Below are 16,058 nucleotides of genomic sequence, written 5' to 3'. Positions count from 1 at the left end.
TCATCATCATCATCATGGCTGCATTTCCAGTATTGGCGATAAGTAGTCGTTTGTCCACTAGATGGCGCATCGTTGCAGTGAGACGTAATTTTGTTGGAAGTTAAAAGTGGGTTGGAAAAACAATGGACGCTTCCTACAAGGACTGTAGTTTACCAATAAGGATAGGATGATGTTCACATGAAATGTAATTCCCATTTCTACTTGAAGCCGAAATAAATCTGAGGATGTTTATCGGACATGCTTGGTTTTTACTGCAGGTACATTAATCTTATAATATCAATAAGGACCTAGGTACAATAATGTTACCGTTATCGTTGGTTGAGTGATGGAGGCCAATTTGATTGATTGCATTTGTAGAAAACTATAAATGCGGTTATACCAAGCAAATTGATAGCAGCACTGTAATTGTATCTTTTGACTGTCATTTGTTGCACGTGCTACAAAAATCATTCTGTGCAATGGAAGATTTACCAACGTTACACCGGTCTGATACAGTTTTGCCTACAGTACATGCGTAAGACTAAGACGCCTGTTTATTTGTTTTAAGTGCGTGCAGGGTGTGAGAGGGGAATCGATGTGCTTTGATTCCAGCTTAGTAGTTGTAGTCTGTGAAATTAAAAAGCACGTGTGTGTGAAGTATCCAAACAATGACACCTTCATTTCATTATGGCTGCTTTAGCAACACACCTTAAGCTACTGTGTAGTGGGTCCCATTTAGAAGTGGCTATACTTCATTCGCGCTTTCCTTGACTCATGGAGCTGCGTGAATTTTATTACAACTTTTCGCCACGATATGGCAGTTTAAGTCCGCTTGATACTGTAAGGCGTAAGCCATTGGTTTCCAAAGGAGATTTTTTGTGTCGCCAGCATAGCCTATTGACAATTTATGTTGTAAATAGGCCTACCTTATAAGCCTACCTGTAGCTTAGGGAAGCTAACAGCTTTCTATTAGGATCTAGTTTGTTAGTTACAGTTTTGTCATAACTCCCTGATGCATTTTTGCATTTAGAATAGCCAGAGCGTGGATATCTCAATCGGAAAATTAAACAATATCGGGTGCCTATATGGACTAGGCTGGGTGAACCCAGCCTGATCTGCCCGCTATTTATTTTTTGATTTCTTAAAAGATTGAGCTTCGTGAAAGCCAGACTAACCATGGACCTCAGTTACACAATGCAAGGGAACATGAATCAGCCTATATTTGCACGAACAATAACGGACAACAGCTCTTCAACTTTGGCCCGTTAAAATGTGTATGAACAGTCTAGCGACGCATTTCATCAAGGCCCATTTGGACATGTCAGTTATTTGCACCACTGGTTAGATGTAAAACAGCATTTCGTTTCAGACTACTGTTACTTAATTTGTGCATTAACAATAACGTTTCAGACTACTGTTACTTAATTTGTGCATTGACAATAAATAAAGATGACTAAAATCTTATGTAGAAGAAGAAACATTCACAAAAAATCCATCCATCCAAAAATGACCTTTGTTTTTGATAGCTGTTGAAAACGGCATGGAACTGACAGAGATGTTTTTGTTTATTAATAAATAAATAAATAAATAAATAAATAAAAATATAACATTATGCTGATACCTTTTGCTTTTCCCAAATACATAGCCTACAGGTGTAAGTGACCTTTCATCAATCCAGTTGCAATGGATGAACTGTGATGAACTGCCCTACTTGTGATTGTTTAGAGATTTTAAAGGTTTTATAACAATGCTACATCTTCTTTGGCTATTCTACAATCTATTCATCTTTTCAGCACCAGTAGGCTACTTTCTGTGCAGCCGCACACACACACTCAGGCATACACAAAAGTTTCAAGAGTGGGGGATGGAGTAAAAGATGGAGACAAATTGAAGTGTGATTTATTTTCGCGGAATGGATGTACTGGACTGAGCGGCGGTCATATTTTGTACCGCTATGCGGTACATCGTTTCTAACCCAACGCTGGGTTAAATCTACCCAAAACATCATCCAGATGCCTTGACCCAGCATTTGGGTCACTGAAACAACCCAGCAGTTTTTAGAGTGACCCGTGAACGCATAGATATGGCAAGCATATCAGATGAAAGAGGAGACACAGGGCTATCCAATGGTAGGCTACCAAGTATGTCGATCCTTATGGCTTATGAAAACAGACAAAGTGACTGCAAACTAATGTCATGTACAAAAACCAACTGCACACCCATTACTCTCGTTTGAACTACTTGCGGACCTGTCATCGGATGAAAGAGGACCAAGGGCGCGGGAAGGGGGGTGCTGAGGGTGCTGCAGCACCCCCTGCTGGCAGGAGATAGATTTAAAAAAAATGTGTTATATATATTTTTAAATAATTACTAATTCGCTGTCTGACATTATTTATATTTGTGTATGTGAAATGATGAGTCAAATAGCAAAAAAGGGTCATGGATTGGTTGGAATATAGGCTACTAAAAATTAACAGTTATAGAGATCAACGTGAACGTGAGTCAGTTACTGTAAGAAGCGCGGTTTCTATGCGATTTACACGTTCAAAAAAGCATGGATAAGCTGAAAGAAACTTTAATTGTGTTGTACAGTTTTGCAAAATTAATAAATTATAGCTAGTGAAATCATTACACTAGTCGCTAAGATAGAAATTATTAAGACACATTCTTGCTGTGGAGACGACACACTTTAGGCTATTCAGGAATTATTTGCGAGATCATTGCAGCCTGATTATTAGCATATATTTAAAGCCAAACATCTCTGGTGTGGTTTTGACGATCAGAAAAGTAATTTTCCTATACTGAAATAGGCTAATGATGTCAAGTGCACTTCTGTGGGGTTAGGGTGGGTGCAGTGGAGTCGGAGTGCTGTCGCGGAACTTTGGAATTTGTGGCTGCCCAGGACGTAGATAGATAGATAGATAGATAGATATACTTTATTGATCCCTAAAACGTCTCTCTGTCACCCGCACACCGCACTAAAATGATGTATTTAGCAGTCAAAATCCGAAACATGTCCAGGAGGGGAGAAATCGTCTGACATCCATTATTTGTGTTATTCAGCACCCCTGGTCAAAAATAGGTTGCCTGGGAGACACAGAGCTATCATTTGATACCAAGTACATCCTTCTGGGTTATAAAACAGACGAAGTGACAGCAAAATAATAACTTCATATAGCTCGACTTACCTCACGTTTTTCTCTGTTTTTGTGGCAAAGCATGTTTATAATCCAACGTTATTGAGTGTTTCTCTATGGCAAAGAATGTTCATAATCCGGTTTTGAGATCCTAGCAAATTCCTGCATGGTATACAATTCAAGTAAACGTAACGTAAACTCGGGTCAGGTCAGATCAGTTCGTGTTACAAGTATGGAGCGCAGAAAGCTGGTGTGTCTGTGTCAATATCAGGCGCAGTTTATTTTAGCAGATTATTCATTTAGAACTTGTAGCCTAGACTAAATCACTCTGTGCGTAAAAAGACGCTACTTGCAGTCCAATAAGCTTGAATGAAACCACAGCACCTAACCACGCACCTATACTGTAACATAATGACAATTTTGTTAGACTTTTTTAAAATTATTATTACACTATCTTATATCGTAATATCCCACGTGAAAACGTGCGTGAATAGTTGGCCTCTGGAATTTTCAAAATGGTCTCGGGGAACCCAGCCCGAAACCATTTTTTTTGCACCCCCACTTTCAAACTTGTTCCGGCGCCGCTGACTGTATATATACATAATATAAACAAATATAAAAAAAAATGCTTTGAGTGGTTTCTTTTAGATGACAGGTTAACCAGTGTTATCTGCATTCTTTGGTGTGTCTGTTTGACGAAGATAAGAGTGTGATGACGTAGGGGCAGCTTGTATTGTAGCAGATTTGCTGCCCTCCTTTTCAGTTTTTCATCATTTGGCAGCCTGTGAGGGCTTAGCTTATTTTCCAGAGCTTTTAGAGATAAAGAGATACTGATAGAGAACTGAAGGAGTTGGACAACCTCCAATCCAGGAAAGGAGATCTGTGTCCAGTGCATGGCCGAGGTGAGTGGCATGTGTTTAAGGGACAGGAAAAGCACTGTGTACTCATAATGCACTCGAAACTGAACTTTACTCATATACTCTGATAAGATAAAAAAAATACTTTTTAGAGTATTTTCATTTTCATCTCATTTAGATTAAAAAAAAGTCACAATTATATATCTGACTGGACTGTAGTAAACTCCGGGTTCGCTAACTATGTTGTTGGTGCTTCGTTTTATGTGTAGGGACCCTGAGCAAGCTACTGAGGAGGTTTGATGCTGAACAATATTAGCCTACTAGTTAAAAAATGCTATTTGGGAAGCGTTTCGCTCACGGCCCTTAGCTAATCCACTGTTTGCAATTTGGGGCTATAGCGTATACCGGAGCAAGCTCTGTAGTGGTTGATCAACGAAAAATACTGTCTCCACACAGCTATTTGATGTGTTTTAATGCAGAAAAACACACTTGGGTCAATTTTCGCTGGAATTTTTATTTAATTTCCCCATGGGGATGAATAAAGTTATTTGAATTTAATTGAATTATACTTTAAAGGCAATATTATTTCCCATTATGAATATTTTATTTTGACACATAAATGTGTCATACACATCCATATACACATACACATACACTTACATCCCGAACCGCCCACTGCGGTCTTCTGGTGAGCAGTGTTGGGAAAGTTCACTTTCTACGTGAACTAGTTCAAAGTTCAGTTCACAAATTTTAAAATGAACTAGTTCAGTTCATAGTTCATAATTCAAAATTTTGAACTAAGTTCACACTTTCCAAAAATGAACTAGTTCATAGTTCTTTTTTTTTTTTCATATGTTGCTGCGAGCTATTATTTTTCAAAATTATTGCCACAGCCCATATAGAATGCAGTTAATTTGGGTTGAGGATCTGTCTTGACAGTCTTTTGATTTTGTATTGGCTTGCACATACCTTGAAAGGCTAGCCAGGTGCTTCAGTTCAATGTGCCGTTTCAGGTTTGCTGTGGATGTGACTGAAGTGCGGGCAAAGTTTGCACAGAAATGTACGATTTTTCCCATCCTCACCGACCTTGTCATAAAACTTGTTTAAATGATCATACGACGCCTCCTTGCTGCTTTGTCGTCTACATCAGCCTTTCTCAAACTTCTTTGACCTGAGGCCCAGTCAAGGCATACTTTGGGGTCATAGGGCCCACCTACATGAACCCACCCCCTCTTCCCACCCCCCATCAAATTATAATGATATCACAATTATTATTATTTTTATACTATATTGCTATACATGCACTTCAAAACAGTCAATGTTTAAAGTGCTAAGATTGTTCACAAAAGTTTGTGAAAACATGCACTTCAGAGTACTGCTTTACTACTGTAAAATATAATTAGGCCTGCAATGTTTTTGCATTGTTGGATGATGCTTGCATGAGAAATACTTCTCAAAACAAAAGCAATTATATGGGTGCCGTTGTTTTGGGATCTTTCCCTCATGCAAGCATCATACACTGATAGAATATTTATATGCTATTTAAATACATTTCATTTGAATGCCTGATTGTAAGGATTCAGGAAACACAACCAGCTTTTGTGAATGGTAAATGGCGGATCAGTTCATGCGTAAATCACTGATCTGGAGATCTTTAGCTATCTTTAACTAAGACTAATTAATAGCTTTTGGCTGACTTTAATACTTAATGCTAGACAGTGTTTTATATAGTCTGTGCTCTGTTTTTATGGAAGTTGCGTAAATCCACGTCGTTCTATTAAATGTCGTTTCATAATTAAATAGCCTTCCAATAGGTTGAGCTTAGCTTTGCTACCAACGTGCACACGCATGCATTGAATAAACGCTCATACCACGACTTAATTCTATGCCTCTATGTTTGATGACACCAAATTAACAAGTATTTCCTACTAATTGCAGAAACGTTTGTTTTCTTTTTCTGTCCGCGGTTCCTTGATCAATTGCGCAGCAAATTATCAGACGATGCCCCGGGAATAATTTCACTCTGCAGACCAGCATTGTCCACGTTGCGGACCTCAGCCCATAGTTTGAGAAATGGTGACCTGCATGCTGCCATATTAAGGCCTTTTTACGGTGTGTTTTAGCCGGGTTTTCATGTGGAAGGCTGTGTAGAAATCTGGCACCCTATTGAACGAAGTTAAACTGAAAGAGCGTGCCGTTCACAGACACCAGAATGAACGAGTTCACAGTAACGTTCATCAGGCAGTAATGCAGGACGTTCAGTTCAAGTTCGGTCAAAATATGAACGAGTTCATGAACTTTCGTTCAATGAACGCGTTCAGGCACAACACTGCTGGTGAGCGTATGTTGTGTCGACCAGTCATGAAAACTGGGTCTAATTCCAGACTCTTTTCTTCAGTGGTTCCATGTTGGAGGAATGAACTGCCCAGTGCTCTCCGTTCCTGTGGTAGTTTTGGGTCGTTTAAGAGGGGTCTAAAGACATTCCTATTCAACATATACTTAGTTGTTTAAGCGCTTATGTGTTATGGTTTGTATAATGTTGCAAGGCCGTAGTCATGATGTCAACATTGGGGGGGACCAAATCTGTGGTCAGTGTTTATACCGGATCTGTGTTTGCATATTTAATACGTTTCATACACGTGTTTCAACACTGCATTTCGGTCGTTGCTCTTACCTTATACCATTACCTTACGCATGCCAGTTATGTATCCGCCAGCTGCCTGCCTGCAGCCTACTTCCAAAACTCCAAAGCTGCTTGCTGTCAGATTTGGTTCCGAAGTTCAGTGTATCAACAACACTCAATAACAGTTTATGTGATGTGTTAATCAATTAAATTACCAACAATTTCACAACAGCTAGTTCTGGAGTAGGCCATTCAACTAGCCCGCTTGCTTACGACGAGACTTAGGCTGCGCAGTCGGCACCCGCTTGCTTATTTGGGTTTTGGGTTGCCAGGTTTTAGCCTATATGACAAAACGGTTGAAATTGAAAGTGATCGTGTATCTGTAGGGTGTATTTCATACACAATCTGGCAACCTGAATGGATCAATGATTTTAAAATGAAGTTTGATGGCCATGCAAATTACGAGAGTTTCCCGGGAGAAATAACAAAACGGGAAGGTGCTGGAAGATGACCTTGACATACGGGAGAAACCCGGGAAAAACAGGTATGTATTACTTACACCTGAAGATTTTTTTAAACTAAGGCTTAGACTTATAGGCTTGGAGCCTAATACGAACATGTAGAAACACTAGGCCTACTACATCCTTTAATTGGTGAATGGAGGTGCAAATTCCTTTCTTTGGTTATTGTCCGCGATTCACATTAACTGTAGGCTATCACTATTGTAAACGTCGCCACATTTGATCACGTTTTGCCTGCATGGATGCGCGATTGAGTGCGCATCTAAATAATATGCAAGATGCAACAATCATTTCTAAGAGGCCTATACACGGTAATTTCTGGCATTACTACTAGCATATGAATGCATTATTTATGTTGAAAGACGTGAACGAAATGACACAGGCTTGCACAAATTCATCATTTAAAATAAAACGTTTCACTTTCGCTATATTGCGAGAATTGGCTACAATATGGAAAATGTTCCCTTTCAGTCTGATTGGCTCCAAACATGGATGGGATTTCCTTAGCCTGTGCTACACCTTTCCAAGAAGTTTTGTGAACATTGTACCGGTAGCTTTTGCGATATTGTTGACAGCCCTACCTCACCGCAGTAGGGTGCAGTAAATGGAAGCTTTTGATAGCGCACGCCACTAACGAAAAACGGAAAATCACCAGGACAAACCACTCAGGGGTGTAGGCTCCTCTGGAACCATAGGTCACTAATTTGTGCGTTATTTACGTTTTATTACATTTCAGATACGTGTTGGTTTCCTGTAGGCCTGGTATAGCGCTTTATTCTTTCTTTCTTTTTCTATGTCCGAATATTGGGGGGGGGGACATTTTGGTCATATTTGAATATTGGGGGGGACACGTTCCCCTCAATGTCTATGGTGACTACGGCCCTGTAATGTTGTTTTATTTTAATTGGGCTGTTAATTAATTTGACATTATTGTTTATTATTAATGTAGTCTTAGCATGTCATTGTTTTTATATTATTGATTGAATGGACATTATTGTTTTATTATTGCCTTTCCCCTTTTTTTCCAATGCTTTTTTTTTAGGCTATTGATTGAATTGATATTATTGTGACTATGTTTTCTATTGTAACACCTTGTCAGTCAATTACGTATGGGGTGCTGAATGTAAAAATTCGCTTACAATTATTTAGCTGATACATTTTCAACATTTACCTCACTTTCCTCACTTTTAGTGAATTCTCTTCACATTTGAGACAGAAATTCATGTATAACAACACGTTATATGTAATTGTCCACAATATGTTGAAATGTAAAAAATACACGTTAAATATTATTAATAATTTTAATTAATTCAATGTATTTAGATAGTCAAAATTGTGTTCATACTAATAGTTGATTATAAGGGCAAAATTGCAAATCATGGTAATTGCCTGTTGATTTCTTTGATCTTCATGTGTTCTGGTAAAGCCATTACAAGTGTTCCCTCACATTTTCTAACATTACATCAATAAATGTTAACTAGAGTGCATGTTGATTAAGTCATTTGATTGACAACTTTATACCAGACAATTTAAGTAGGCCTTACTATTTGATCATGTGTGTTTGGATCACAGACGTATAAACATCCCATGCAGCTTTTAGAGTATTCAATATGGGGGTAGAATTGTCTCATAAAGATTTGTACATACTCGAAGAGGTATGCACAAAATATATGTGTATTTGTAAATACAAAAACACAAGTACACAAATATATAAAGTAATTTGTACAAATATGTGTGTATTTGTAAATATATTTTTGACATCTACAAATAAATATGTTTGGTTTTGTGTGTGGGAGGCGTTGGATTCTGCATTTGTGGATTGCATTTGTGGATTTGTGGATGATGTAATTTTGAGACATTCCTATCGCACAGCGATCCACAAACAAATACCCCCGAATTTGCGCATGCGAATTCACCCTCCTCATGACAACCAGTAGATGGCAGTGTTGTACAACATGTCTGTTATCAACTGATAGCAACTGAATCTTTCCGACCACTGTTTTCCCCTAGTTCAGTTCAGTCAAGTCAAGTGGTCTATGACTAGCAGGATTAACGACATGGAAGACACTGGATTAAATAGATGGGTAAGTAATAACAACTAGCCAGAACGATTTATTATCGGTTTCGATGTGTAGTGCCGTTTTTAATTTCATAGACTGTATAAATAAGTCCATTTAGCAATATTGACATTAATGGCTTCAACATTCTATAGACCTATTATTTAGGCAGAAATAAGAAAGCAAACAGCGCTCGCAACTGTAAAGCTTCCATCTAAGCTTTCAAAACATCTCTAAAAGGAACAAACATACTCCATACTTCTTTAAGGGAATTTCCTGGACCATTCTATAGTCTTCCCTTTTCTTTGCTGCACTTGTGTTCTAAAAATGAGGTCTGCAGAGATTTTTGCTGCCCTTTTCCTGACCCTGAACCGGTACAGGTCCTGGATGGAGGGAAGGTCAGCATCAATGATCCTCTCTGCAAGCCCTAATTGTCCGTTGCAGTCTGGCCCTGTCCCATTTGGTGGCTGACCCAAACCAGACAGTGATGGAGGTGCAGATGACAGACTGAATGATGGCCGAGTAGGAAGTGGTCAGCAGCTCCTTAGGCAGGTTAAACTTCCTTAGCTGTCTCAGGAAGTATACTGTAACCTCTGCTTGGCCTTTTTCTGGATAGCAAAATGTGGAGAGACCATTTTAGGTCTTGTGAAATGGTTGATCCCAGGAACCTAAAGGAATCCACATTGGACACTGTGTCGTTCTGAATGGCGAGTGTGTGTGTGTGCGTGGGGGGGGGGGGGGGTTAAGATCCAGGTGGTTCTGACTGCACCACTGGACCAGCTGTTCCACCTCCTGTCTCATCACCATCCTGGAATGTTTGGAAATGTTTGATCATTTTAGGCACAGCGAAAGTGAGAAAGAAGGTACTATGGCTGTATTGTTTTGTGTTGTACTTTTGGTTACACTGGTTATGTTGGGATGTAATTGGTGTGATTTTGAAGATCTTTGCACCCTTGTAACATCACTGCTATTGACAAACTGGCAATTACATTTCTGAAATGGAGAAATGTACTTTTACTTAGACCTTTCACCTCTCTGAAAAATAGTTTCAGGAATAAATGCTTCCTACGATTGACAGCACAACTGCTGGAAAATATTCTAGAGGAAACACTGCATATCTAACATGATTTAATGAGAGCCGTTCAGATTCTTGCACAGCCAACACACTTTTGGAAATGATTCACAAGACTGAGAGTGACAAAAAGTGCTGTGATATGTGTGTTGCAGCTGGTCTCGAAATTAGACCAAAAAATCTTATTTGTCCATGGGCTAAGAGGGGACCCCATACCGCCCTGTCGGGACTTATTTTCCGATAATGACTGACGGACAATACATTATCCCTTACTTATATGTATTCTATGTATTACTAATTGGACCTTATGTGTCGTGCTGTCATCCTTGTCAGTGTAGATTGTAGATGCTGACTCCCAGTGGTCCGCCAGCCTCTTGCTATCTGGGTGTCTGTAAATGTCTGTTTGTATGTACTTGTGAGTAATTATGTGTGTTCTCCCATCATCCTAGTTGGTGTAGATAGCAGATGCTGACTCCCAGTGGACAGAACAGACATGATGCAGAGGAAGCTGGCGCTGCTGGTTGGCATCACCACATTTACCCTCCTCCTGGTGCTGAGGTGGGAGCACGTGATACGCCTGGTGAACCTGATGAGAAGCGAAACACCCTCAGCTGAGCCTGAACCGCAGACAGACCAGCCATCAGCAGAGCCTACACTGCCACCATGGCAACGGGCACCCACGGAGACCATCACCCCCATCCCAGGCTCCAGACACTTCATGTTATCTGCCTTCAAGGACCACAGACGGGGCGGAGTCATCCGTGTCATCAGCATCATCTGCAGACAGGAGCTGCAACCACTCTACTGCGTCTTGTGTACCAACGATGATGCTAACACTGATGCTAACGCTAATGCTGATGATGCTAATTACAGTGGTAATGCTGATGCTAATGCTAGTCCGAATGCTAAGGCTAATGGTCGGTGTATCACTTTACAGGCAAAAGTCGATATTCACAGCGACCACTTTGGCTTTCCTTTTCACACTTCAGACGTGTTTTGCACTACTAACACATCACAGCAAGCCTTATATGGGCAAGCCTCATATGTCAGCATAACATCTGACCCAAACACAACTGACAATATGACTTTTTTAACAATCCAAAACCATGAGATCAAAGAATCTTTTAAGTACAAATTTACTATATGCATATCTAACCTTTTTGGGGAGTACAATAATGCCCTCCAGTTTGCACAGACCATGGAGGTGTACAAGCTGATTGGGGTTCAGAGGGTTGTCATCTACAACACCAGCTGTGGCCCAGATGTTGAGAAAGTCCTCAGGTATTACAGTAGAGAGGGTATGCTGGAAGTTGTGCCTTGGCCAATAGACAAGTTCCTAACGCCCTCTACTGGGTGGAGGTATGACTTGCACCATGGTGACATTCATTATTACGGACAGCTGGCCACTCTGAATGAATGTATATACAGATATATGTACCAGTCAAAGTACCTCCTGCTGAATGACATTGATGAGATCATTATGCCTTACAAACATGGTAAACTGGAGAAGCTAATGGACACATTACAGCAGCAACATCCCAATGCAGGGGTCTTCAGGATCGAGAACCACGTCTTCCCCAAAACGCAGATTGAAGACACTGGGCGATTTCGTCTGCCTCAGTGGAGGCGCGTGCCTGGTGTGAACATCCTGGAGCACATCTACCGAGAGCCAGACAGGAAGAGCGTGTTCAACCCCACCAAGCTGCTGATTGACCCCCGGAGAGTGGAGCAGACTTCGGTCCACTCCACGCTGAACCAGTTTGGACCCACTGTCATTGTCCCATTCGATGTTTGCCGCATGATCCATGTCAGGGCCCCTCTGCAAGGACACCTGGCCAAAGACCAGTTGCTTGTGGACAAGAAACTCTGGGAGTTTGAGAAGCGTTTGATTCCCAGCATTGATAACGCACTGAATCAGTCAGGTCTTCTGTGAGTCAACGATGTCCCCAGCTGTGGCATCACCACTGTTTGGCAAATAGAATCACCTTTGTGTCTTTGGTACGCTCATTGTAAGAAAACAAAAATCAAGCAGATATCTGACTAAAATGTGCTCTAGTTTTACAAATGTATGGGCTGGCGGGCACTGACTGATGGCTCTGGACTGGACTGACAGGTCCATCATAGCCCAGGACAAACATACATGAGTAGGCTACACCTCAAAGTCAAGGTCCTTCCCGTGGGGGTGAGCGTGAGCTGCAGGAGGCCTTCAAGTCAATGCACCCCACCCTCCAGACTCATCTAGCCAAGTACCAGATTTGTTTTCAGTTAAACCCCCCAGCTGCACCACACTTTGGGGGTGTCTGGGAAAGAGAAGTGAGATCTGTGAAGGCTGCGTTTTACGCCACCATCCAGCCTCAGCCTGTCTCAGAAGAAGTCCTGCGGACAGTATTGATAGAGGTCGAGGGAGTCCTAAACTCCAAGCCTCTCGGCTATGTGTCCACAGACGTGGCTGATGTAGATCCAGTAACCCCCAACCTGCTCCTCATGGGGCGGCTGGACCCTTCACTGCCACAGGCAATGTACTCCGAGTCAGAGCTGCTGAGTCGCCGCCGCTGGAGACATGCCCATATATTAGCTGACCAGTTCTCATTCATTTCATTCAGCGCTCAGTTCATTCAGTTCTCATTCATTTCATTCAGCGCTACCTCCCGGTTCTACAGACCCGTTCTAAGTGGCACAAGGATACTTCTCAGCTGCAACTGGGGACCATCGTTATGGTGGTGGACCCACAGCTGCCAAGGGCCCTGTGGCCACTTGGCCGCGTCACAAGTCTCATCCATGGGGCAGATGGAAGAGTTCGGACTGCTGTTGTCCAGGTCAAGGACAAATCTTATACCCGACCTGTTGCCCGCCTCATTGCCCTTCCTGCCATACCGGATACGGACATGGACACAGATTCCGTCAGCCTTTCTGTGGGTGACAAATTTGAAGGGACAAATTTGGGGGCGGCTGTAAGAAAGGGCCGACTCTAGATCAGTCGTATTGCTTGCCTCCAACCAGCCAATCAGAGAGCACGCTGCCCTCCGGGACTTCAGAACGTTGGGTTTGTTAATACAGAGGAAGAAGAAAGTTCTGGAGAGAGCTGGCGTTAATTTACTGAGTGTGTTGTTTATATGATTGTTTGTTATAGTGTTTCAAGGTGTATTTTCTACTTGTGTGCGTTCAGTACCAAGTGAGTATCTGTATTATGTTCGGTGTATGTTATGTGTCAAGTAATTGAGGAAATATCGTATAAGCGTGAGGCACGCGATTCACACGTGCATTTACCGCGAGTGCATGTTTACCTCGAGTGAAATGCTTATGCTGTAAGTGTGGACTTAGCCACACATAATGTACACCATTCCATATGAATGTCGAATAGTACCACGTTTATTATTATGTATGCCTACGTGACTTGTTTACCATATTATGCTATAGGCCTACTTACCTGTTACATGCTCATCAATAGTGCTAATGTTAAAGCCTGTGTTGCAGGTTAAAAACCACTGTTGATTAATGGATACATAAAGCACTCAATATATGTATATCATTTTTAAAAATGTCTCCAAATGGTGTTAAATGCCAGTTTTTGTTGTTTTTAGCATTAGCGGGTTTTTTTTTACGCAATTTGGTGATGACGTCACTTTGGGGACTACATGATCTGCGCTTCATTCATTTCAATGCATTTCAATGGACATCGTGGTTACACTTTCAACATAAAGTTTGTATATTTACACTTCGAATTTCGTCACAGCATTTATATCACAGCTATGCTATGCAGCTATGATCTACCAATGGTAATAACGGTGCCTGATATCAATTTAGTAATTTTTTTCTGAATTTCGGGAGGTCTCGTTTTGGAGGGTATGTTTTACATTCATTCCTATGGGGAACGGTTGCGGTTACACTTTCAACATAAAGTTTGTATATTTAGACTTCGAATTTCGTTACAGCATTTATATGACAACGACCCTATGGTCTAACAAAGATAACAATGTCTTCCGATTTTAGTTTAATGCAATTTTCTGAATTTGAGAGGCCTCATTATGAGGCTACATAATGCACCTATTCAGTTCAATGCATTATGCTTATAACGTTACGACACTTTTTTTGTTACTGTCAGTGAACAGCACCGAGTACATAAACATTTTCTTTATATCTAGTGATAGTGATCATGTCGTTAGTTCAGATAAGTAGGCTACCGGGCAAACTTAGTCAGAAGATCAGAATATAAAGCATCATGATAGCTAGCTATGGGCTAACTTTCCAGTCCCACCTGTGAGCCACCCCTGTTGTTGCAAACTTAGCTTCTAGCCGCCGCCGATTAGGCTGGTCGTGTCTTCAGCATGAATATTTTCGATAACTACTGCTCGTGATTGATTCGTCAGGGTACGGCTTACCAAAGAGGGAGATAATATGGGCAAGTTGCAGTTTTGCAGGTGCTTGTGTGGGCTGTGCCGTCCCGATGGAAACTGTGGTGGAGAGCTGCAGAGTAACTAGGGAAGCGAGTGCATTTTGGCCGCTGGTCGAGGAGCTCCCCCCGTGACCAGCATATGACATGATCTATCTAGCTATCTATCTACCTGTCTATATACATATCTAGGCTATAGACTATCTATTTATCTATAATCTGCGCTATCTACTGCTGAACAATCCCTTACTCGTCTCTCTTTACTCCTCTCTCGTTACTCTCAAGGGTCTCAAGGTGGGCTTTGGTCTGTAGCCTCCCCAAGGTGACGTAATGCAATGCATTGTGGGGGAAAGGAGAATCACTTCAAACGCTGAGAAATAGTACCTGCTTTTTCGTATTATATTCCGTTTTGTGATACCCAACAACATCAAATACAATGGATAACAACAGTTTAAATGTTTATTACCAACAAGCAAATTGGGCAAATTCGTTGGAAAATGAACCCTGCAACACGGGCTTTAATGTGGTGAGGTCATGCTATGTTCAGCTAAGCTAGGTTGCTATTATAACATGTAGCAGGCAGGTATAGGCTATAGCTCATGTGGTAGCTTATGTTTATTTGTATTTAGCACATAGCTGATTATTGTCTCTCTTTCTATCATCTCCTGCAGAACCACACACACACACACACACTTACAGACCCATACACATAGACCTGTTTATTGGGATTAGTCATCTGTGGATTTCTGCAATAAACCTGTTGGAAGAACATTTTGGTGTGCACATTCTGACCGATGCCCCTCAGCGGCCACAGCTTTAAGTTGAACTCAAGATCTAGTTAATGTCCATCAGAACACATGCAGAATTTACTTAGCCTACTTGAAACAGGGAAGGAGAGGGAAAAAATGTTGACACGTCCAGAGGCGATTCTAGGGTCTGTGGGGGCCCCAAGCAAAAATTCCAAGGGGGCCCTACCGACAAGTGTTATCACCATTATGTTATATTACTATTAGGTTATTATGTTAAATAATAAAAATACAAAAAGCGTATTATAAAAATTCTTATATTTTGACATGTATCTCACAAAATATAATTTTGAGTGCATGGTGTATGCACTCATAATGATTCTCTACAACATAATTTTACTGCATTGCCATGAACAAAGTAGAGGCAAAAGAGGGGTTTCTTTGTTGAACAAATTGGGATGCAATGTGAGCCTTGAATTGGATGTCATGCAGGAATTAGCTAGGATCTCAAAAACGAATTATGAACATGCTTTGCCATAGAGGAACACACGATAGCGTTGGATTATAAACATGCTTTGCCACAAAAACAGACAAAAAAATCGTAAACGTGGGGTAAGTCCAGCTATATGAAGTTATTTTGTTATTTTCAGTTATTTTGCCGTCACTTCGTCTGTTT

General features: G+C 41.0%; 1 protein-coding gene across 3 annotated transcripts; it reads left to right on the top strand.

Annotated features, from left to right (window-relative positions):
- Positions 1–3,904: 3,904 nt before the first annotated feature.
- LOC143106345 (uncharacterized) lies at positions 3,905–15,296 on the top strand. 3 transcript variants are annotated; one of them, XR_012983663.1, is made up of 2 exons: positions 3,905–4,018; positions 4,243–4,602. XR_012983663.1 is itself a non-coding variant. In XM_076270618.1 (2 exons), the coding sequence occupies exon 2, from the start codon at positions 10,740–10,742 to the stop codon at positions 12,177–12,179; it is 1,440 nt and encodes a 479-aa protein (XP_076126733.1). In that variant the 5' UTR covers positions 3,905–4,018; positions 10,696–10,739; the 3' UTR covers positions 12,180–15,296. The 3 variants fall into 3 exon arrangements, 2 of the variants coding, with proteins under 2 accessions (XP_076126733.1, XP_076126732.1); XM_076270618.1 differs by lacking the exon at positions 4,243–4,602 and adding an exon at positions 10,696–15,296; XM_076270617.1 differs by lacking the exons at positions 3,905–4,018; positions 4,243–4,602 and adding exons at positions 9,949–10,037; positions 10,696–15,296.
- The last annotated feature ends 762 nt before the right edge of the window (positions 15,297–16,058 follow it).

This window comes from Alosa pseudoharengus, unplaced genomic scaffold (assembly GCF_046254945.1).
Source record: "Alosa pseudoharengus isolate Yale_2024_CS ecotype anadromous, Long Island Sound unplaced genomic scaffold, YU_APseudo_1.1 YU_APseudo_1.1_scf_6, whole genome shotgun sequence".
Lineage (NCBI taxonomy): Eukaryota > Metazoa > Chordata > Actinopteri > Clupeiformes > Clupeidae > Alosa > Alosa pseudoharengus.
Note: the sequence above shows the minus strand (reverse complement) of the source record. Positions and strands in the feature narration are given on the sequence as shown.

What these genes read in the sequence shown, in the direction of transcription:
- LOC143106345 (XM_076270618.1), top strand. Translation starts at nt 10,740, where the DNA reads ATGATGCAGAGGAAGCTGGCGCTGCTGGTTGGCATCACCACATTTACC.